General features: G+C 44.6%; 2 protein-coding genes across 2 annotated transcripts in view; one reads left to right on the top strand and one right to left on the bottom strand.

Moving 5' to 3' along the window:
* The window catches only part of Rec114 (REC114 meiotic recombination protein), a 94,559-nt gene extending 74,972 nt beyond the window's left edge, over positions 1-19,587 (top strand). Inside the window, exons 3-6 of the mRNA XM_028774426.1 lie at positions 5,662-5,745; positions 11,988-12,185; positions 14,542-14,628; positions 19,312-19,587. Coding sequence (XP_028630259.1) covers positions 5,662-5,745; positions 11,988-12,185; positions 14,542-14,628; positions 19,312-19,467 — 525 coding nt within the window. The 3' untranslated portion in view covers positions 19,468-19,587. The remainder of the gene's footprint in view (positions 1-5,661; positions 5,746-11,987; positions 12,186-14,541; positions 14,629-19,311) is intronic.
* Positions 19,539-24,287, bottom strand: part of Nptn (neuroplastin) — a 67,101-nt gene continuing 62,352 nt past the window's right edge. The window contains exons 6-8 of the mRNA XM_028774425.1: positions 21,864-21,885; positions 21,089-21,164; positions 19,539-20,548 (exon numbers count right to left, since the gene is read on the bottom strand). Coding sequence (XP_028630258.1) covers positions 21,104-21,164; positions 21,864-21,885 — 83 coding nt within the window. The 3' untranslated portion in view covers positions 19,539-20,548; positions 21,089-21,103. The remainder of the gene's footprint in view (positions 20,549-21,088; positions 21,165-21,863; positions 21,886-24,287) is intronic.

The raw sequence follows: 24,287 nt of genomic DNA, 5'->3' as shown, positions 1-24,287 counted from the left end.
CAAGGAAGGATGAGCCTGGCTTTGACCAAAGTTCTTGATCTATAAGGGATACAGGACACAGGATACATGGGAGAAGCTTGCCTGCAGGCACAAGAACAGAGTTTACTGAGGATGAGTCTAGGGGTTACGAGTAACAGTGGGCTGTGAGTAGCCTTGCTCTTCCTTTGTATGCAGTATGCAGTATTGGTGTGTGCATCGATGCGGGGGGCGTGTCAATTTGTGGGTGTGCGTCAATGTGGGAGCGTGCACCAATGCGTGGGCATACACCAATGCGGGGGTGTGCATCAATCCGTGGGTGCACATTTGCAGTTAGAAGGCAGAGGTCAACCTTGAGTGGTATTCCTTAGGAGCCATCCAGTTTATTTTTGAGGCAAGATATCTTACCGGGTCCTGGTTTTGCCGTAGGCTAGACCGCTGGCCAGCCAGCCCAGGAGTCTTCTTGCCTACTAATTGCTAGCACTAGGATTATAATGTATCATTGTGCCTAGCTTTTTATGTGGATCTAAGGGTCAAATTGCTAGACAGCCCCTAATTGTTAGACAGCCCCTAATTGTTAGACAGCCCCTAATTTATACATTTTTGAATGGTTAAAAAGCACTGAGAAAGGAATACTATATCGTGAGATGTGAAAAACTGTATACAGTTCTGATTTCAGTGTTCGTGGTAAGACCTGGTTGGCTGCTTTCCCACACCACAGGCCTGAGTTCATCTGGGGCCTGGAGGCTGCATGGCCCACACTCCTAAGATATTTACCCTATACAGAGAGGAATCTGTTGATTTTTGATCTAGAGACTCCGTGACTTAATGTCTCAACAGAGATTGTAAGGGAAGATGAGAAAAGACAGGGAAAAGTCCGCAGGACAACGGGACACAGCTGCCCACGTCACAGAGTAAGGATGGTATCCTGGCCATGCCACAGTGTGCAGATGGCATTTGGATACCTGGTCACAAAATGAAGGACTGGAGGAAAATGCCAGAAGACAGGGAAATGTGATATTGCCAAAGACATTTGATAACAAGGAGTTGTTAATTTTTAAAGATTTGGCTTTGTGGTTATGTTTTTTAACTTTTTATCGATCCTTTGTGAATTTCACATCATGCACCCCAATCCCACGCACCTCCCTATCCCTCTAAATCCTCCCCCTACCCTTTGCAACCTCCCCTCCCCCAAAATATAAATTTAAAAAACTTTCACCATGGGAGCTGTGGTGTGTCACACAATGTACTCTTTGCCCCAAACAGCTTTGCTTGTGAATGTTCATTGCAATGAGTCACTGTTCTGGTTCCAGGCCTCTGGCTTCTGCCACACATCAATACTGGGTCTTCTCTGTGACTGCTCAGATACCCTGCTCCCTGTGTCATGGAGATTCTGTAGCTTTGGTTATCCCAGAAGTTCATAGATGAGGTAGATATTGGTGTGGGCCAACTCACATCCTTGGATCTGAGCCTGGGTTGGTCAGCCCACCAGCTCTCCAGTGCCCCACCCCCAGGACCAGCTCTCCCCCCCACTCCCACACCACCACAGCCAGCTTTCTAGTACTGCCTAGGCAAGGTGCAGGGCCAGCTCTCCAGAGGGCTGCACTGGGGAGGAGCAGGGAGCCTCATCATACAAAGGGTTCATAAAGTGGCCAGTGTTAGCACAGTCTCTCTGATATTTCAGAGTGCCATGTTTGGTGTACTTTATCTTGATGAGCGAATAGTTGATTACTGTATCTGACTCCGTGAACCTGCCCTAGCCTACGACGACACCATCGGAGCCAACTGTCCACTCTATGATGCTCAGCGGCAGCGCCAGAGCCTGAGCTGCACACATGGCCCATCTGCAGTCCACGCAGTCCCACCCCCCACGCCGCCACAGCAGCTTGTGGTTATGTTTTTAGAGACCTTAGCTTTGAAGAAATACATCCTGCAATTTTTACAGATATCTGTCTTAGCTTCAGAATGCTCCAGGGGAGTGGGTGGCTGCCGAGTGGGTATGATATGGTGACAGTTGTAACCAGATCATTTCACTGTGCTGTTTTTTTCTACTCCTGTGTGTATACTTCAAAATGTACATAACAGGATGAAAACAAAAGAGGAACCTGTGCTGGGGGAGGAAGGTTGAGAGTTTAGGTGGGCTCTGTGAGGAGACCGTGTCTTAAAACTTACAACAGAAGATAAATCTCCGAGCAGAAAGGCTTTGTTTGGGAATGGAGGAGGAATAAGCAAGTCTGGGAAACTGTCACAGTCCAGCAGACCTGTGCTGTGTCTGAAGGTTTTATTCAGAAGAATAAAAGCTTTGTAAGGTACTTTGAAAGAAAGCACGGGCACAGAGCCCTATGGAGAGCCCCACGAGAGAGACAGCTGATTGGCTCAGCCTGCAGTTAGCATGTGAGGCCAGTCAGAGTCCTAGCAGTTGGCTTTGTTAGGGTGAGTGTGAGAGGCAGATGCTGCAGCCGTAGGTGTGACCCAGACTCTGGACTCCATTGCAGTAACTGGCAGGAATGACTGGTGTAATCAGTGCCAATTACTTGTGGGTGCTGTTTACTATGTATCTGCCTCGCTGTTAAATTGCCTGTGCTTCCGTGAGACCACGTGGTTGTGTTTCTGGCATACACAAAGAAGGTACAGCATACAGACCCAGGCAGTTCTCGTGTGGCAAGCATCTCAGGCTACGGTCTATGGTCATCAGTCTGAGACAGGATGTTTGCTTCTGTGGGAAATGTGAAGTGACCCTTTGGAAATTAGACCGGTGTTTCTTCTCTGTCACAACCCGGCAGATTTTTTTTTTTTAAATGAGGTAGAAAAACCCATATTCAAGTCCTAGGCTACGATCTAATCCTGACCTGCCTGCAAATGAGTTTTACTGCCTCGTTGCTCTTTTTGACTAACACAATAAATAACCACTGGTTGTCACTGTTGAAAGCACACACTTTTAGGACTCTGATTCCCTTTGCTGCTTCTGTCTTCCTCATAATGTTGTGTCCTGCAAAGACTCTACTATTGGGGACCTTTTCCCTCTTTTCTGTATAATCTGAACCTCATAAACTCAGAGAAGGGAGTGGAGACGCAGCTCTGAAGCTTCAGGCAGAATCTCATTTTTATCGCCACCTTCATCAGGAAGCCTTTGGCACCCAGAGCTTGGTACTCAGGGTTATCAGCAGTTAGTCATCCAGCTATTTCTAGAGCCATTGTCTCCTGTGTTCCTCTCAGATTCAGGGTCTTTGTCACAGGTGGGAATGCTTTGTCATCTCATGAACGGGAAGTACCCTGTTCACATCAAAGCTTATGAAGTCATACTTTGCATGGGTTTAAAGCTGATTTATCTTGTTCAGTACCAGTGACCCTACCTGCAGTGACATCCTCCAGGGTAGTGGCTAGCTTACACTGGTCAGCAGAGTTGGAACCAGGAGGCATCAGAGACCAAGTGTGGAGATGCAGTCCTGTCATTTCAGCATTTGGGGAGCTAAGGCAGGAGGGTACCCAGTTAGAGGCCAGTATGAGGTATGTAGCAAGAAAACTTACCTGGAAAGGGACCGGGGAAGTGCATTTAAGCCACTATAGAAACTAGCTCAGTGAGTGAGAGACCTGGAAGATGAGGGCAAAGGTATTCTTTTTGGCCATGCTTATTCACAGTGGACACAGCACCCGAGTCCTTTGTGTCCTTTGCTCCTCTCCTGATGTCTTCCTCTGTGTTTACGGAGACTTTTTATTGTTAATTTTTGAGATTGGGTCTTGCTCTGGACCTCACTATATAGCTCAGGCTGGCCCTGACCTTATGGCAGTCCTCCTGCCTCAGCTTCCCAGGTACTGGGACTGTAGACATGAACCACCATGGCAAGCTGTCAGTGTGACTGTGGGAGTGGGGTCAAGGACCACATGGTGATGAGACTCTGGGAATGAGCTGCACAGTGCGCACTGCAGGAGAGTCATGCGTGCAGCCGTCTGCACAGTGCGCACTGCAGGAGAGTCACGCGTGCAACCGTCTGCACGGTGCACACTGCAGGAGAGTCATGCGTGCAGCTGTCCTTACAGGTGCACATGCTCTGGGGTCCCTGGGATCTCCAGGGTCTTTGTCCAAACCCAAGAAGATAAAGGTGGTCAGGATCTGAAGGGAGAAAGGGAGAGTCAGGCATAGGTCAGAGACTGGCTCCTCAATTTTGTGGTACAGACAGGCTGGATATGAAGTGCAACACACACAGACACACACACAGACACAGACAGACAGACAGACAGACAGACACACACACACATTCCAAAAAACCTGAATTTCAAATATTATTTTAAAAAGTGGAAGTGATATAAAATATTTTATCTTAAACTTCACTTTTTTTTTTTTTTAGAACTACATTTCACATTAACTAGAAAAAACATAGCATGTTCTGGGCCCGAGAGGCAGCTCAGCAGGTAAAGGGCTTGCTGCACAAGCCTACCCTGGATTTAACCCCCTGAAGTGGAAGGAGAGAAAATACTTGTCGTCTGCCCTCCACACTTGCATGGTGGCAGCCCTCCGCCTCCTCCCTCTTGTTAAATAAACAAATACAGTAAGATTTAATGCAGTAATGTCTGCATCATGTCAAGATGTCCCTGGCACTGGCCTGTCAGGTCAAAGGATACACACATTTGCATTGCCAATATTACCAAATTGTGCCTTGTAAGCACAACTCACGCATACTCATTCTGTGCCTCCCCACAGCCTGCCACCTGTAACAGCTTATTTGGGGGTGTCATAATGACACACTTCTTCTCACTAATCTCGGAGGTTTTGTCCTGTTTTTATTTTGAGACCAAGTTTCATTGTGAAACTTGAGCACCTCTCAAACGTGGCAGTCCTGACTCAGTGTTCCTATGTATTTCAGGTGTGTACTGCCATGCCCAGGATAACAAAGTTTTAAGAAGAAACTATAAAGGCTTTGCCTGACTTCTTGTTCTGTTTTTAAAAAGAAACTATTGGTGAATTTGGGTGGGAGTTGAAAATTACCAGTAGGGACTTAGGAAGAGCAAACTGGGGAGGCTGAAATGGCCACGGGCATTTTCTCTTGTCTCCAGAGTTCTTGAGCTTCTAGGGTAAAGAGGCTGTCCACATGGAGCTCTTACTCATGGTGGGTGATCAGGCTGAACATGTTCCAACTCAGGCTGCGTCCCAGCCACGTGCAGGCAGCTGGAGCCACAGGCCATAAACCCTTCGTATCCGCTCTGCAGACAGTGCTAGGTCCTCTGAGCACTTCTTTGAGGCTTGTGCCCTCTACTGCTCTCTCTGCTGGTTTTTCCGTTTTTCTCTGTCAGATGTAAACAGAGATCTGAGTACTCAGAAGACCAAATGGCCTCACATTTCCCATTATTGAGAAAACAGGGTTCTTATGACAAGGTATCTCACCACAGTTAGCAGTGGGTTTGATAAACTGAGAACAGGGAAGCCTGTTTCTCAGGAATAGAAAGTCGTCTGGGCAAATCTGGAAGCAGAGAAATGTGCTTTTCAAGTAGAAAGGATGTCTACTACTTGGGTATTTTTCTTCATTTTAATACAAAGAGGTTGAGAGCCGGCCTTTAAGTGAGTGCTGGAACTTGGCACTGGCGAGTTACACACCTTGGCATTTGGTGGCATTATTCCATGTGCAAATTTTGAGTAAGTACTTGTCCCTTTCTGTTCCTGTCACTAACCTCACCTAATTGCTGTTTCAGGAAGGGTTTTCGCTCATTGGCAGCAAGAACTGGTTGAAGATTGTAAGACGCATGGACTGTCTTCTGTTTGGAACGACAATAAAGGCAAGATGACACTGAGCTGCATGGCTGGCCATGTGTACACTAATGCCCTTTTCCCATTGCTGTGTGTGTGTCAAGGTAGGGGTATGGGGGAACCCCTGGGGCAGGACCAACTAGTGCTGGAAGAATGTGTTGAAGAAAGGTTTGCCCAGTAAGCAAAACCCCAAGCAAGTAGGAGCTCCTCCTGGCATGCAGGCTGGTGGCCAGTGCAGGCTGTGCCGTGTGGCGTCTCTGCTCTGAGCACCAAGAGCAGATGGGCTGGCAAGGCGGGTCTGCTTAGTTAGATGTTTAAGAAGGTATTTTTGAAGGGTCCATTGACTATATATTGTCATTTCTTCTCATTGTAATATTTAAAAGTAGGAACTGGGTGTGGGGCACATGCCTTTAATCCTAGCACTCCAGAGGCAGATCTCTGTGACTTCAAAGCTAGCCTGGTCTACACAGTTCCAGGTCAGCCAGGGCTATGTAGAGAGACCCTGCCTCAAAAAAAACAAAAACCAAAAAGCAAACACCCATAAAATAAAGAGAACCCACTTCTGTAAGCTGTTCTTTGTCTCCCCATGGGATGGCACCTTGGGCAGGTCACAGCCACCTGCAACTCCAGTTCCAGGGGATCTTAGTCTCAATCTAACCTCTGTGGGCACCCCCACCCCCCCCAACACACACAGACATACACATATAGACATAAATAATGCAAGTAAACCTTAAAAATTTTAAATTCCGTTTTATTTGTTTGCTAGCTATGTTAAATATCAAAGAAACATGCAAACTAATCACCTAGATGATGCCCCTTAAAATCCACACGCACATGAAGGTGGTGGTGGTGCACCCCTTTAGTCCCAGCACCAGAGAGGCAGGTGGATCTCTGTGAGTTCAAGACTAGCCTGGTCTACAGAGCAAGTTCCAGGACAGCCAGGGCTACACAAAGAAAAACTCTAGTCTCAGAAAAACAAGCCAAAGGGGGCGGGAGACGGGGGAACGAGCACCAATCTGTTAACATTCAGCCAAGCACATAATGAAATTTAGGGGACAGGTACTAACTTTAAGTCAGACCTTAGGAATTCAAGAGCATCTAGTGAATGGTGCTTAGCTAGGAGTATAGACTCCAGAAAGTGTCACAGAGCTCAGGGGGTCTGTGAACCTCAGGGCTTTCCAGTGACCTCTAACTTGAACTTGCAGTTCTTTCTGCCATGGATGTGGGTGACAAGCCTGCAGTAGTGTGGAACGTTTCATGGTAGACACACAGGAGATTTCCTGCCACCATACAGTCGTTGATCTCAGAAGCCATTTCTGCTCATTGTCTCTAAGGTAGCTACAGTCCTGACGCTTAACACATTAGTAAGAAGGCCTGCCTCAGCAGGTCACAGGTAGTGTTTAACAATGTAATAGCCAGAAAGCAATGTAACAACCATTAAAAGAAGCCACAAGAACTGGCTTTGTAGACCACGAGTGGCTACAACCCAGAGACCAACCCAGCGTCAACAAGTGACATCCATCTTTGGCTCAGGGAACACTGGAGAAAAGAGGCAGAAAAAATACCAGGAGGTCTGCTGTGAGTTAGTCTTTCCTAGGAAATAGCTGCATAAACAATACTGCAACAACGGCAACATTAACAGACTGGCAAACATCTGTTTCTTCTGTAAATCAGACACATACTTCATTTACATTAACTTTGTTTAGACGCTATATGTGCATGTTTAATAATTTACATAAGCTTTAATACATATATATATATATATATGTCATAATTAGACTTTTTAAGGATTTATTTTTATTATTTAATGTATATATACATTCCCCTGGTGGTCAGAGGCTTCTGATCCCCTGGGTACCCTTGAGATTACAGGTGATTGTGAGCTGCCCAATGTGGGGGCTGGGAATTGAACTTGGGTCCTCTGCAAGAGCAGGAAGTGCTCTTAACTGCTGAGCCATTTAAAAGTTAAAACTGGAAGTATTTTGTTTGCCACTATACAAATGATTCTTTATCCACAACTTATTTCCAGCTACTTAATATTGATTTTTTGAGTCAATTTCAATTTAACCTCCTTATTGTACTTTTATTAACATGTTAATATTTAAGGTTTCTAAGAAAGTGATTTTATCATCTGCAAATGATGATTATTTCCAGTGGTTCACATTTTGTAATACTTTCCCCACCTGTGATGGTTATTCTTCATTGTGAAGTGAAATAAAAACAATTTGACTTGTTTTTAGCATCACCTAGGAAAGACCTCTCTAGGCACGTCCAGCTGGTGCCTCTAGGGTTTCAGTGAGGAGACAGGACTCACCCTGGTTGTGGGTTGGGTGCCTGAACTGTGTAAAATGGAGGAGCAGGAAAGTCTAGTGGACACCAGCACCAATCTCCTTCTGCAGATGGCTTGTGACCAGCCACCTCAGCCCCCACGCCTTTTGTTCCACAGTGAGCAGAACCCCATGAACCCCTGAGCCAGTGGAGACCCTCCTTTGTCTAGTTGTTCTCAGTCAAGTACTTGTCACAGCATCAGGAGACAGTGACTGGCCTTTATACTGAGCCCTGGCACCCTTGGCTGTGCCAGCGTCCTGGCCTCTCCCTGACTGCACAGCACAGGTCATGGTGCTCAAGTGGTAAATGCACCTCTAGCTGCTGCTTAGGTCTTTACTACATCAAGGAGGTTCTGCTTCAGTTGTCGTTTATTTACTGAGATGTTTGCCAGGACTGCACAATGCATTCTAGCAAATGCTTTTACCACTATTTTTTAGGTGGTAGGAGGCATGGGAAAGCCAGATCAGAGGACAATTTGGGGAAGTTGGGTTTCTCATTCCAGCATGTGGGTTCCAGGGACAGAAATCAGGTCATCAGAATTAGCAGCAAGTGCTTTTACCCTGAGCTGTCTGCAGGCCCCATCAAACACTTCTGACACTTAGCAACATCAGGTTTCTTTTCCTCCTCTCTGCTGCCTTGATGTCACATACTAACAGAGCTTTCGGCCTCTGTACGACATACACTGTTCAAATTGACAAACAGAGGTAAGGTTTGTGCTCCTGTAGCAGAAATAGAACATAATTTGGATTCTGCAGATAGTAAACATGGTACTTTTCTCTCTTTAAGCAGAATACACAGACTAAATAGGCTTGAAGGTGGGTCTCCTTCCTTTAAACAGTACTGATCACTAAGGAGAACACTGGCCAGTGGGTTATGGGCTGACATTTCCTTCCTGTCTGAAAGACACTTTGGGTGAAAGGAGCCAATCTCTGTTTCCCATCCTAGCAGTTCACTGGAGAAACGTCTTGACTTTGTCCATCCTGTGCTTTGAGGATTACCTCAGCGACACACACTGAAGTCTGCTCTCTCAGTGTATTAAGTCAGTTTGCCACGGCTATAACGAAATAACAGGCCGGGTTACTTTACAGAGAAAGAATCTTTACATAGCCCACAGTGTTGGAGATTCAAGGGACTGGCATTTGGTAAGGGCCTTCTTGATGACATAGTCTTAAAGTGGTACAAGACATCTCATGGCAAGAACCAGGGAGCAAGCATGTGTCTAGCCTCACCACCGTGTCTTAGAAAGCACCCAAGATTCAGTCACTGGGGCTCTGCTTAGTGACCTTCTGTGATTCTTATGACCTCCTCAGGGCCTGGCCTCTCAACATTCCTGGATTAGTGACTGTCCTCTTGGGCTTCAAGACTGAGGTGTAGTTTAAACCTCAATAATCTGAAGCTAACAGGAAAACACAATGGGTACTCAAGGTCTCTGGTGCCTCCCTGGCTCTGTGTGGCACTGGGGTATGACATCTTCCAGAGAAGGTGACAATTTCTGCTGTAGAGTAGTTAAGCACTTGGTAAGCCTACCCTCTCCTGGGAAGAAAAGCTTCTGCTGTGCTGTGTGGAGACAATGCCAGGCCAGCACTCAGCTGCGCTTCCTCTGTTCTCAAAAGGTCTGTGGAGTTTCCTGTAAATCACCTAACTTGAAATGAAGTATCTACCTAAGATCAGAATCCCTTCTTAAAATATTGTAACTCTTAGGTGACTGACAGCTTAGGTAACCCAAACTGTCTAGACAGTTTGTGAACTTGAAAATGTTTTCCTTGGAGCTAGAGAGATGATGGCTCAGCAGATAGGAGCACTTAACTGCTCTCGGAGAGGTTCTGGTTCTAGCATCCACGGCAGGCTGCTCACACACAACTGCCTGGAATTGCAGCTCAGGAACTCTGCCACCCTCCTCTGCCTCTGGGATCCTTTTCCCCTCAGAAGGTTGCAGGCCACTTTTACTGACTTGATAAATTTGGGAATTATTCATTCAGAAGACTGAAATACCAAAGGCAGCAGTAAGCACACACAAGAGAAAGATACAAATGAACTAGGAAGCTTAGGAAAAATATTCAAGCTCAGGGGCTGGAGGGATGGCTCACCAGTTAAGAACAGTGACTGCTCTTCCAGAGGTCCTGAGTTCAATTCCCAGCAGTTACATGGTGACTCACAAACATCTGTAATGGGATCTAACGCCCTCTTCTGGTGTGTCTGAAAACAGCTGTAATTGTACTCATATACATAAAATAAATGGATAAATCTTTAAAAAAAAACAAATATTTCAAGCTCAATTATAACCAGAGAAGTGCAAGTTTGAAAATCTGCTTCCCTCTTATGTGACAAAAGTGACCATGAGAAACAGCTCAGTTCCGAATGTTACAGGGAATGAGCACACGGGCAAGCCTGCATTCAGGAGTTATAATAGGGGAAAGGCTGGGGCAACCTGAATATTTGTCAGTAGGAGGCCAGTTAAATAAAGAGGTATGTTCAGCTTTTAGAAGTAATGAGCTATACTTCTATTTTTATACACCCATTGAATAGAAAATTAGGCTACAGCACTGTGGCTTAAAAATATGCACAAAATACAGCCTATATATTACGTATTACATGGGAGAGTGCTAAGATGACTTGTGACAGATCCAGGTACTCTTCATGGAGTGATGACAACACCCTCGGAGAGCCAGGTGAATGGGAATATGGGGAGGGGGTTCTACATGCTCCCGAGCGACCAAGTCTTTGGCCCCGTTTGGCGAGTTTTATATAAACAACAGACTGAGTGGGGAAAAGCAACTACTTGTCTATAGGAACTTTTAGACTTTTGCTGAGGTCAGAATATTTTCATACTAACACGTGATTTACATAGAAAGGGCAGTCTACATGCTAATCTCAGCACCGGCTTTCTTTATGGGGAAAAAATGGAGCAAATGCATGCAGTGCTGCCTGGGAAGCTTTGTGTGGGCTGACTCATCTAGACAGATTAGACTGGAAGAAGGAAACTGGTACTAACTGGTTTTATGTTATTATGACCCAGGTCTGGTCTTAAGCTTAGAATCAAGTAACTGATTGTTACCTGTAGTTTTTTGTATATTTTAGTTGCACCTGCCCCACACTGCCAATTTGCCTAAGGACGTAACTCATACAGGAAACTAAAGGGAGCTCCCTGACCTGACTGCGTAGCCGTCAGGTGTCCTAAGGATACAGGGTACTGGAGGTTTGGAGTGCACAAGCTTCAAGATCTGTCTGTGCACTCCTCCAGAGGTTTAAGCTCACTGCCTCGTCTCACATGGCAGCCAGCTCCCTTTCCTTCCTCCTGTGTAAGCATTCGCTGAGACCAGAGCTGTCTTCCTCAGTCACTCTCCATCTCAGGATTGAGACAGGTTCTCTTACTGAACTCACTGCTTACTATTTCAGCGAGGCTGTCTGGCCACTGAGACTCTGGAGTCCTTGAGTCACGGCTCCCCAGCGCAGGGATGACAGGCAAAACTACATGCCTGGCTTTTATTTGAGTGTTGGGGACCCAGTGCAGGTCCTCAGGTTTGCATAGTGAGTACTTTACCCACAGAGCCATCTCACCAGCCCAGCCTGCTCTTCCCTTTGTCCTATTCAGAAAGATTTTAGTGACCCAGGACTGTAGTATATTGCTTTCAGGCTTTTCTATTTAAAGAATGAGAAACTTTTGTTTATGTTAACTTAAAAACCTATTAAAAATAAAAATATATCAGGTGTAAAATCTGTATTGACAAGAAGATAAAATGCTGACCTTCAGGCAGCGGAGTGATCATCCAGTTTGCTGGTGTCATTGCCTGAGGGAAACGAATTCCAGCACGAGGAAAGGCTTCTAAAAGGGCACAGAAACAAGACCCTGGCTTCTGTGTACCTGCCCCAGCAAGCAAGAGAGCATTTCCTGGAAGGCCTCACGGTGAACAATACTCAATGGTGACATTTTACTTTCACACAGAACAAGAGCCGGATGTTCCGTGTCCAGTTTAGTGGGGAGTCCACAGCAGAGGCGCTGAAGCACTGTTGTGGCTGCGTGCAGACCCTGGCCCAGTACGTCACCGTTCAGGAACCTGACAGCATCACCCAGGAGTGTCAGCAGAGCCCAGGCCCACAGGAGGCAGGAGAAAGCCAAGGGAAGGACCCAGTGCAGCAGGGGGTGAGTGCTGCCATGCTGGCTCCACGAGACGGCTGACAGTGGGATGCGTGAGGAGGCTGTCACAGCCACCCATGACCCCAGCTGCACGGGACCCAGTGTGCTCTTCTGGCCCCTCACATGTGCATGCACACACATGCACACCAGCCAAACAAATAAGTTTTAAAAAGATCTAATGTTGACTGATCTTTTAAATTCAAGATTCATATTTCAGACTGGCTGTCTAAAGGCCAAGGAGTAACACAGGGAGCCTTCTCTGTCATCCAGTGTCATCACAGAGAAGGGGTTCTCAAAGTGTGATCCCTGGGAGCCTCGAGGTCCGGACCATTTCATCACAGTAAACACAGTCTACACTCTCCCTATCTGCTTTAGTGGGGCCAAAGACTTTCGGGTCGGGCTCCTGACACGACCAGCCAGGCAGTGGACTGCCCTTGCTTTTACAAGGCGTGCAGAGTAAGAGGAGGCCACACGGGTTGAGTGCAGGTTGTTTCTGGAAAATGTTCCAAGCAAGACACTTGACACTGGCAGCCAGACTACCACTGTCCTCAGGGAGAGCGCGTCACAGAGCCTTGGACAGCTCTGGGCAGTGCATCTCTCAGTGAGCACTTGAAAGGGAATCGAAGCCTTTCATCCCAGACAATGGACACTACTTACAGATAGTAACAGAAGGTGTGTTTTGGTTTTAGACAGGATCTGCCCTGTTAACCTGTGCTCCTCCTGCCCCAGCCTCCAGGTCTGTACCAGTGTGCTGGGCCTAAACTGTAAGCTGAAGTAAGAATCTTGGAAAACTTGTGTCTGCCACACAGGTGCCAGGCCTTTCTGAGCTAAGACTTTTCTGAGCCCCCCCTAGGTAAATGGGATTTTCCTTTATGAACAAATGATGGAATGTGTTAACACCTAGAAGTTAGGTGTAGATACTGAACAATATGCATACGCTGACCAATGCATGGTGCCTAAAGAGTCCAAATGACTGAGCGAGAGCTATCTACGTGCAGAGCAGACCCGTGGCTGTGGTGCTTGCCTATGTGTATATTCACAAATAAGGTCAGTATGATTGCACCAGATGGGAACACATGCAGACTGGGCCTGTGAACTACAACAGCAGATGAAGGCTCCAGTGTGCTGACTCTAAAGGCCAGAGCCAGACTGTCTAGGTAGAAACATCCTAAAAGTACTAAGTCTGTTTTCAGGGACTCTTCTCATCTGTAATTTTGTGTTCTGGATAGGTGAGACAGCCTGATATTATGCAGAGGCTACATGCTCTGGTATCTCAACAGATCTAGGTTAGAGTCCTAGCCTGTTTCTGTGGTAGCTATGTGATCTCATGCAAGCCATGACTCTCCCTGTGAAGTGGTAACGAGAAGTACCGGGCAAGAACCCTGAACACTGCCTGGAAAACAAACAGAAACCACACTGTCGACACAACACGCTGCTGCCAGCACAGCTACCTTCTCAGCTCTGCCCTTCTGCCAGTGAGCAAAGGTCAGGACCTCCAGAGCCCAGAAGGCACAGGAGACTGACTCATTCAATTGGCAAGGCCGAGCCATTGAGCACAAGCACAGCCTACACCAGGCCTGCCTTAGACCAGACATTTCCCAAGTCAGCCCATGACTTCTGAGACACAAAGCGGGATGCTTGCTTTCTTAGTCTCCCTAGAGTTGAGGCGTGGCCAAGTTCAGGCCATCGTGCAGCATTCAGGTATATCGTGTACCTATACCACATCTTTTTAGTGAAGAGTAGTTGTTCCTTTCTTGCAGATAGGAATAATTAAAGTTCTTGAGTCATTTCTTGGCTTATGTTTTAGGTTTTACTTTTCCCTAGCCTTGTCATTTTGTTAACTGTGGCCTCACAGGTGTTTCTCAACCTGAGAGCTCGAGGCAATCCACGTCACCATAGGCTGGGCAGGAGCAGAGGACAGGAAGGGGGGGACAGGAAGAAGGGTGGTAGTTCTTAGGACCTCTCTTATAAGCAGAGGTCCAGAAGCAGTGGCAGCAAGAAAAAACTTAGTGTGTGCACGAAGCTTCCCTCCACTATTAAGTTGAACCACCTAGTCCAAGAGCCCACCAGACTCACAAGTGTTGCCGTCCTCAGCTGCTGTTTAGTGTGGGGTGGTATCCTGGCCGACATCTTTCTCACTGTAGCACCATGTGAGCTGAACTGATAGGTAGCCCACGAAAGCATTCACAACAGAGATAGAGACACTAGGCAGCAGAGTCTGACTTCTGTAACACATGATAGACTGAAGGAATGAAACACATAAACCAGGCTTGTCTTATATAAAGGCTCCTGAACACCTAGTCCCATCCCTTCCCCCTTCCACCCCACCCTCCTCCTTTTCTAACTGCATGTTTCTCTGCAGCCCTCCCTGACCCTGGAGCAGCACGTGTGTAGGGCAGCTGGGACCGGTGCTCTAGAGGAAAGGACTTCAGTGGAACATCTAGCTCAGGTATTTCTGTTCTGAGTTCTGTTCCTAAAAAGGGAACAAAATACAAGAATTTGTATTCCTCAATTCTTTCTCTTGTCCTAGAAAAGGAACCTAAAGTATTATTAAGCAGGAGATGAAGTCAGTCAAGGACAGGTTACTGCCATTAGCCCCGCCCCCAGCCCATAGATCGCACAGGATGGCATGTGTAGACTGCCTTCATGTGCTATGAGGAACTTAAATCACCACTTCTCCGAAAGAATGAAAGAATTCAACTTAATTTTGGAATTAAGTTTTACAAACTATTCTAAAATAAATACCAAACCCAAATCTGGACTCTAATTCCTTCAGGGCCATCTTTTAGTACTACAATCTCAACTAAGAAGCGTGGAGAGTAGGGGGAGCGCATAAAATAAATCCCTGTTGTTATCCTGAACATGGGCTCTGGTAAAGAACACTGAACATGAACAACTCAGTTCCAAAGACACGGGAAGACAAAAGCTGGTATGTAAGTTGCCCATGCCTACAGACCCACATCTTCTACCAGTTCTTTAAGTCCACGGACCAACAGCTGTATGCCACAGCTCATAAACAAATGTCACTGGCTATGCAGTGAAGTCTGCCTGAGCCCAGGGAGCCTACTTAGCCCTTTTAAAAAAATATTACAGGGCCCTTCAGAGTCTTTGGTTTGCTGACTTTCTCGCAGACCTTGCCAAGGCTCCTCCCACCTGTAGCTCCATAACAGTAGTTGGCGCTCCCTCTGCTGGAATTCACTGAGGGATGTTTGGTTCACTCCATCCTGGCTGTACCAAGCAAGGACTTATACCAACGACACATGCTTTCCATAGAACTTGTATATCCATCAATGTGAAAGGATGGGGAGTCCTTTTATTTAAATAGTATCTATTAAACTGTGTAAATAGTGGTATGTAAAGAAAGTAAGGGCTTGGGCTTACTAAAGATAAAAAAGACAGTTACAGATAAAAAACCTGAGAGAAGGCAGAAGGAGAGCAAATGCTGATCATATATGAGGCCCTGGGTTCAATCCCCAGCCTGCACCCACAGAAAAGACAGACAAAGAATTCTTACCTCTTAATGCCCCAGCAACTGTGAAAAGTAAAAACCTTGTCCAACAGGAGGCAGACTTCCCCACTTCGGGAGTATCTGAGTAGGGCAAGGTGCTGTGTTCTGACAAAGAGAACACTATGTCAGTGGTGTCTCAGCACCTGATTACACAGCATCAATGGGGCCAGAAACAGAACAAGTTTGCTCTGACCTTTTTAGGCAGATGATCCTGTGAATACAAAGTTGGATAAACTTCTGGAAGACAACTGATATAAATCAAGTTTAGTATTTTTTTAAATTTTCTTAAAACTGAATTTCAGCTACATAAGTGTACAAAGGAGAATGTTTATCATAAAAATGTTTACAATTAAGAATGGAATCAAGGACTGGAGAGATGGCTCAAAGGTTAAAAGCACTGGCTGCTCTTCCACAGGTCCCGAGTTCAATACCCAGCAACCACATGGTGGCTCACAACCCTCTGTAACAGGATCTGATGCCCTCTTCTGGTGTGTCTGAAGACAGTGGCAGTGTACTCACATAAAAAATAATTCTAAAAAGAAAAAAAAAAGAATGAGATCAAGATAAATGCTCTCCTGAGTGGCTAAGTGCAGTATTACTACAGACAGAACTGTGATCAGGACCAGCAAGCTGGCTCAGTGGCTAAAGGTGCTTGTTGCTAAGCCCAATGACCTGAGTTTGATTCTCATGAGGTAGAAGAAGTTATCCTCTCAGGTTCATATGTGTGTCATGGCAACCTCCCCCAACAACAAGCAAACCAAACTGATGCCAAGCCCTGTCAATGATACAGAGAAATAATCACAGTACGTTAACTTTTTTAAAGCTATGAAACAGCACTACTCCATTTTTTATAATTTACTAAATCTGGAAGAATTTAACAGTGGCTTTCAATGGAGAACATGACTGCATATTGTTTTTGTAGTCTCTTCATTTCTTTTAGGCAGAATCTGAAAACCCAATTTAAATTTAGAAAGGTAAATTTCTGTTGTTGATACATGTTGTTCTTCGAGAAAATACCAAGCCAAGCAGTAAACTCATAGAAAGGACGTTACCCGTCTGACAAGATTAATGTCTGACAGCATTAATGTAAGGTATCTGCCACTCACAGGAGCCAAAGCACGAAAATTAAGTGGACTCAACAGAGCTGGAACTCACGGACTCCATGTTGGTCAGTGACACATCTTCCAAACTGTCAAGCACAGACAGACTTCAGTGTAAACTAACATTAGATGCTGGTAACTTATGAGTTGGGTTTTCAGGGTTGGTGGTGTAGGCACACATGAACCTTGGGTTCTAACCATATGCCTACAATCCCAATCCTCAAGTAGAGGCAGAAGGACCAAGAGTTCAAGGTCATCCTTGGCAATGGAAAGGGTTTGAACCACCCCGTGCTACTTGGGACTCTCAAACAAAGAAACGGCAGTCAGTCTCAGTGCCAAGGCTCTAAGTATTCCGCACTGGTTTCTTCACGTGGGTGCTGGAGACCAGACTTGGGTCCTCTGCTGATGCATCAGGCACTCTGCCACCTGAGCTGCCACCCAGCTCCTGAGTTGGCTTTAAGATGCTGCAGGTTACCAAAAGCTGTATGAATTATGAATGCCCAATAAGCACACAAAATGGTGCTTGGTATTATTTCTGATTAGGAAAATGTAAGTTAAAACTGTGACAAGACAGCCATACATGTTTATTAGGATGGCTAAAATTAAAAACAAACTCACAGGACCAGTAAGATGGCAGTGAGTAAAAGTACTTGCCAGGCAAGCCTGATAACCCAAGTTCAGTCCTGGGAGCCCTAGTCCTGGGAGCCCTAAAATTCCAGCACTACCATTCTTGCAAGACAGGAAACAGAGATAAAAGAACATTGCTTGATTCATTGGCCAGAAACAATGAGATCCTGTCTCAACAAAGTGGCAGGAAAGACCTGACTGCTAAAGTCATGCTTTGACCTCCGTACGTACACTGTGGTTCGTGTGCTCCTGCACTTCCATATGGGCACAGTAAAAAAGAAGAGGAACAGCACTAGCAATGCTGCACTGTGAGTGCAGACGGCATGGCCCAGCAGCTGGTCATGTGTTAGATAGACTTACTGTATAACATATAACCCAGCCACTCCTAGGTATTTGGATACTTTGATGAAACTCTAAATATAAGGAGGCAGAGTAACACATAGCTGAAACCCCAGTACTTAGGTGAACAGAGGAGGGTTATAAGTCAGAGAAAACTGTAGACAGTAGACTCACATAGTAAGATCCCATCTCAAAATAACCAAACTTGAACAGTTGTAACAAAAAGCAACCTAGGCCAATTGAAGGAGAATGCATTAATTGTAGTACATCTGCACAATGGAATATTTAATTTCAAAAAAGAGAATGAATTATAGATACACTTAGTAATAACCCATAGCAAGTGAAAGAAGCCAACTTAGTGTGGCTAAATCTGTATAAATCATTCTAAGATGAAATACATTAAGAATGGTTTATACTCCCTAACTCTGGAACATTATAACTTAGCAACATAACTGTGGAGTACAAGGCCAGAGGTCACCATGCAGCCAGTATCACCAGAGTACAGCTCTCATGTTGCTGCCCAAGAAAAAGCCAAACACTGAGTGCAATTTATACTGAATACACACTACTTTTATTTCACTCTCAAGTCAAGAAATCAAGGGACTGACTCCTTAAAAAGGGACTGTACACTATGATTTATTGTAGAACATGACATTTTTCAAATGGCACAGTGAAGACTGAAGAAGAGATTCATAGCTATCCAGTCCAGCCTTAAGAGTACAATTAACAACATGAGAGTTTTAGGACATCCTATATTCTTGATTATGGGAGAGGCTGCATGTCTCTGTCAAATTACTCAGATTGCCACCAACCAAAAAAAGCATGACTAGGTCACCCTTATAGGAGAGGCTAAATAAGGCATGCTTTAGACGGTCACTGTGGTGTTGCTCACTTGAAAGGGAGAGAGAGACCAAAGAGGTCCAAGCAGAAAACTTAGCAGGTCATGTTGCCATCGTTTTTCAGGAACCTAAAGAGCTGTAGAGAGAAATTTTCAGGTGGCCCATTACAAAGAACACCTCCTGCCACCCCAACCCTGTTTCTTTAGTGATGCTAAGGATCAGACTCTGCACTTTAGTCACACTATCCAAGTATCCTGCCACTAAGCTACATGCCCGGGTGGACAACACATTGCTTCCGTTCAGAATCCAGCTTTCGCGTGAAGCCTCTTCCACAATAGTACTGTTAATTGGACCTAGATAACTTAGATACGTCAATGTTTCCTCAAAGATCCAACTTCATCTCATTTCTATGTATCTGTCTATGATCCAGACATGTGGGATGCAGAAGCAGGAGGACCGTGGATTTGAGATCAGCCTTGGGGTTTGGGGCAGTGACAGACTGAGAGGGGAAGGAGGGGAAGAATAATGGCGCTCCAGAGTGGGATGGAAGAAGGAAAGAACTGTAGGGACAGAATTACAAATGTGAAACCTAAGTAGAGAAAAGGATTTTTGTAAAGCCAGTAGCGTTTTATATTGCTCTAAATGATAAGGCAATGTTTTCTGTGTTAAATTATCTGGGATCACACAGTCAACCCGTCTGGTCTTTTGGCACCCTGCAGTGTATCCTGGCACCAGAGAAGCTGACCCTAGCCTATGAAGGCTCTTCATGGGGAGCAGAAGAATTGGGCCCTTTTCTACGCCTATGCCTCATGGATCAGAACTTCCCAGCCTTTGTGGAAGAGGTAGAGAAGGAACTTAAAAAGATCACAGGGTGAGAGACTAAAGCCCTTGCACGTGGATGCAATTAAGGAACTGCAGGTATCTGAGTAAAGACTATTATTCCAAGCACCTTTTATCAATGTTTTATTGTTAAAAACAGGTGAGTCCACTTTTTTGTCCACCATTGCACTTCAGTAATTACACGGAACACAAGTACATGCATCTACAGTTAGTGCTGCATGAGAACCTGTCAGGTTATAAAATCTATTATCAGTCATGAAATCAATGTGAAAACACAGTGTCAAACCAAAAGGTATACCTAGAGTTGCATAGAATATCACCATGCTATTAACATTTCAGGGTCATTGAAAACAAATGGGAAATTATAAAAGTTGCCTTGATTGAATATACAAGAATAAGGTTCGACACATCAGTGCAAAAGATTTTAGAATTTACATGATTTGACAAAAGGAAAAATAGTCACTTAAAAAGCAATCATACATGTATGCTGCAATCCATTCTAGCCGTTCCGTGTACTGTTCCAGGTTCTTAAAGTTATAGAGTAAGCCCTTAGAATGACAGACTTAAGTTTATACTCTCATTTGTACCAGAACTGCAGCTTTCTCATCTGACGACAAATAATAAGGAATGAGTATCAGCAGCTTAAAAATGAAACAAGCATTGACTTTATTTTGGATTTCTCCCACCCCCAAAAATATAAATATATATATATATTTATATACTGTATATATCTGTAGGTTTTGCTGTACTTTACAAAATGATCACTAGATGGCAGCAGTGCATTTAGAGCTTTGCCAATTTAACAGCTGCATAAGTAAAAAATGGCGCATGCATGATCTGATGATCCTCAGAGGACCTTTTCACTTCTATTTAAATATTTTAACAAAGGGAGGGAAAGCAACATTCACAGCACATCAAGCCCAAAATAGTTTACACCTTCTACACTGAAGCATTGTTTAAAATGTACCTGGCTAGGTCACCCTTATAGGAGAGGCTAAATAAGGCATGCTTTAGACGGTCACTGTGGTGTTGCTCACTTGAAAGGGAAAGACCAAAGAGGTCCAAGCAGAAAACTTAGCAGGCCATGTTGCCATCGTTTTTCAGGAACCTAAAGAGCTGTAGAGAGAAAGGTATCAGGAAATTAAAACAATTTGCACTGTCACTCCATCACAACTATGTCAGTGCCACATCAGACACAACTCTGGTTCAAACAGCATGCTCAGGGATGTGGGAGGAAACTCTGCTCTCCATGTGCCTCTAAGCATTCTGGCCCTGCTCCCTTCTGGCCACCATCTCTGTTTTGCCTTCAGCAGAGACCACGCAAAGTACTAACAGGCCTTTGGGTATAATCTGCCTAAGGAAGTAACAATTTATTTCTTTTTACTCTTTCTAAAAAAATATGTAAGTAGGACTGCAATACAAGGCATTTAGTATGAAATGAACCTAGTATAAATATGTGGGTCAACACAGCTGAAAGGCATTCCCTTCCATCCACTGGAGTTGAACAGAAAGAACTTGTTCCATTACTATCAGCTAGTCTGAAATTATCTATAGTCCTAACATGTAACACCAACTACTGAAGAATCTGTAGCAAGGTGAGCAGAAGCACAGGTCATCTGAATATAACTTTTCAGTTTCTAAAGAAGGCATACTTACATTAAAAGCAGTACTTTAATTTGTGTTTCTCTGGCGCAAGTTTTTATCTTTGTGATTGTTGGTAGAGTTGGTTTTCCTTTGAAGGAAAAATTGAACTATGTGAGTTCAACGAGTCACATTATTTGAAAAAGGTAACACATGGAAACAGACTCTTCACTTCCTTCCATCCCTGGTGTAGCAGCAAACTCTACTCCAAACAGTGGATAACAATAGTCTACCTCCTACTTTCAACTAATAGATCCTTCAGACTCCCGTGGCAAACAACACACATGTAACTTTCCCTTAGATTTCTTAACTATTGATTACTTAATGCAAGTGAGAGACACTTACTCCTCTGAACACTAATTTCTTAACTGATAAAAGATGACCCAGCAACTAGCCATGCTGAGCCCTCTGACCATTAACCTGCCAGCTACCTACTACCCAACTTCCCCTCTACTCTAGGAACCCTGGCAACCTGGACTCATTTCACTCTTGAATGTCGGCAACTGTTAATGGAACAGGACCAACTGTTTAACTCTACAGTCCAGTTTGAAGTTAACTTACACTTTCCATTTCTTTTGCATACTATTTACTTCTATGGCTAAAAACAAGACCTGGCCTAGGGATCAAAAGGTTACCAGTCAAAATTATTTCAGGCTTTAAAAGTATATATTGCAACTTTAATTGTAAGGGAATTGTCTTCCCTTACAATCTTTAGTATTCCTTTTGACTAAACTGCAAACACAACACAATTCAATCAGACACTGTAAATTGCGTCCAATGAAGTACTCACATTGGCCCAGCTGGTTCATCATCTATGTGAAGTGTTCAATTTTTAATAATCCATGAGACATAAGAAGAAAGGAGAAAACCGTTAGACTCTGCCTAAGAACAAACAGAACAGTAAACTGCAAGTGGCAAACATGGCTATTCATAGCATTTATTAAAGGCCATTCCATCTGGAGGTGCAAAACACTCATGAGGTTATTTCTAAATTCAGTTTTAATGGTGGATATGCTGTTTCAATGGTTTTAGTTAACACTTTGAATGCTCATCATGAAAAACTGCAACTGTAGTGGACAGATAGGCTGCAATATCATTGTACTCATCTTGTCCCCAAGTTCCAGTGGTTCACTTATATAGATGAGAAGACAAACCAACATTTCAGTTGTAAAATCCTGCTGTTTGTTTTCTTGTGGAGAATGTATGCAGTTCTTCGATGTAAATGGATGTGTACATTCTATACATTTAACCACACATCCTCACTTCCCCAGAGGGCACTGTTTTTCCTGCTGTTTTACAATCTTTATGAGGTCTTTTATCTGAAGAATGAGACTGAGGAAGAGGAAGCCATAATAGTTCAACCTAATCCTTGGATACCCATGCTCAACTGGGCCAGCAAGACACCTACGAGAAGCAGAGGATGTTCTGTGACATCACAGGGAGAGCTGAGCAGTGACAACCCTCTAGAAAAGACTCCACACAAAAAGATGGGCTCACTATTGTGCCCTGGCCAAAACAAGAGCCATGACAGAGTTGTTTAATTAAAAAACTTTTCTTATTTGTATTTAAAAGCTTTATTAATACTTCGTAATTCTGACAACTTGGTCTCCTCTTAGTGAGAAAATGTTATTAAAATCAATTTTTAAAAATCCACAAGGGGAGGAAACTAATAAGCACCCTTTGTTTTTACTGTACAGAAGTTGGGTGAACAGTCTGATTTCACTGAAGGCCTCTAGAAAACCTCTCAGCAGGATTCCACAAGGGGGCTTGGTGCACATGAAGCAGTTATGGACATAGTCTGGTGTAGGCAACTGCAGGAGCACATGTCAGGAGGAATGTCTGTCAGGAAGACATTGCTCCACCTGGTCCTTTCAGGCAATGGAGAGGCAAAGCCACCGCCAGCACACAGTGACTGGAGCAAAACAGGATTAAAAAACAAAAAACAAAAACAAAAAAGAACTAACCACAAACCAATGACTCATCAGCAAAACAATAGGCTAGCAACATACCAGTGTCCACAGGAGTCCACTACTAACAACAGTACTATTCAAACAGTACAGAGAACAAACTAGGACTCAGGACACCCAAGACAACTGTCTGCTGTGTATGCAGTGGAAAGACACAAGGACATGTCAGGTACTAAGACACACAAGCCCAGCCTGAACCCTCCCCTCATCAACAGCCTACTGCTCAGCACCCAGGGCAGGCAAATCAGATAACATGCTATAAGAAGCTAAGCACCCTGGGAATTTAAAGGAGAAGACATAGGAACAAACTGATTAATTTTAGTGTGCATCCCAAAATACAAAATTCTAAAGCAAGACTCCAACTTTAAAAAGCAAGGGGGGGGGGATACAATAGCAAGGTCAGTCTTTCCCTGTACTGCACACCACAGGCCTTTCTCTTGCCATGGGGGTTTAGCCTGGTGTCTAGAAATACTACCGAACAAGCTGGCCACATGCAAAGGTTGGCATGTGAGTATGTGAGCACGTGTTTCTGGTGTAGCTGCCATGCCTGAAAGTGGGAGCCGCCGTGATTCAACTCAACTGGGTCTAAATCCCAGGAACCCCTTTTCATTCCCAAATCCACTTGGACACCACAAAGAAGAGGACACCCGCCCCCTCCTTTCCTGCACTGAGCCACTGTCTGCAGCATCACTCTCCCATACAAGCCAGACAAAAGAACAACTTGACCTCCACGGGAAGGTCAGGAGAGAAGAACAGAGCTACAGAGAAAGGCACAAAATAAAGGAAATGAGGACTAAACAGCAAACTAAAAATCCAATTAGTTGTGAAAGTGAATGAAGTAAACTTGAAGAAAAGTGTTAACATTATGAACTGTGCATTGTATAGACTGAAGCGGAGATTAAACAAACTCCAAAAGCATGCATATCGCTCACTTACCACCATGTTTTAAGGGTTTGATGCAATTGAAGGGGGAAAAAAAAGAAGTCACAGTAACCGACAAATATCAACATACCCCCAAACCCTCAGGCCAAAGCCGCCTTAAACAAAGACTGTTCTCTCCACCTGGGGATTCCTCACAGCCACTGGCTAGATGAGAGGAAGAGGACTGAGGGAGAATGAAACAAGATGCTTCTGGAATCTGTCTGACGAGTGTGCCGTTCCTGGTGGAGTGGTGCACACACCGATTTGCCTGAATGCTCAGTCTTCAGTGAAAGTGTGGCTGCCCTCAGAGACCCCCACCCTGACAC

This window comes from Grammomys surdaster, unplaced genomic scaffold (genome assembly GCF_004785775.1).
Source record: "Grammomys surdaster isolate TR1022 unplaced genomic scaffold, NIH_TR_1.0 241, whole genome shotgun sequence".
In the NCBI taxonomy this organism is placed as follows: Eukaryota; Metazoa; Chordata; class Mammalia; order Rodentia; family Muridae; genus Grammomys; species Grammomys surdaster.
The sequence above is the reverse complement of the archived record's forward strand: the minus strand, read 5'-3'. Positions and strand labels throughout refer to the sequence as shown.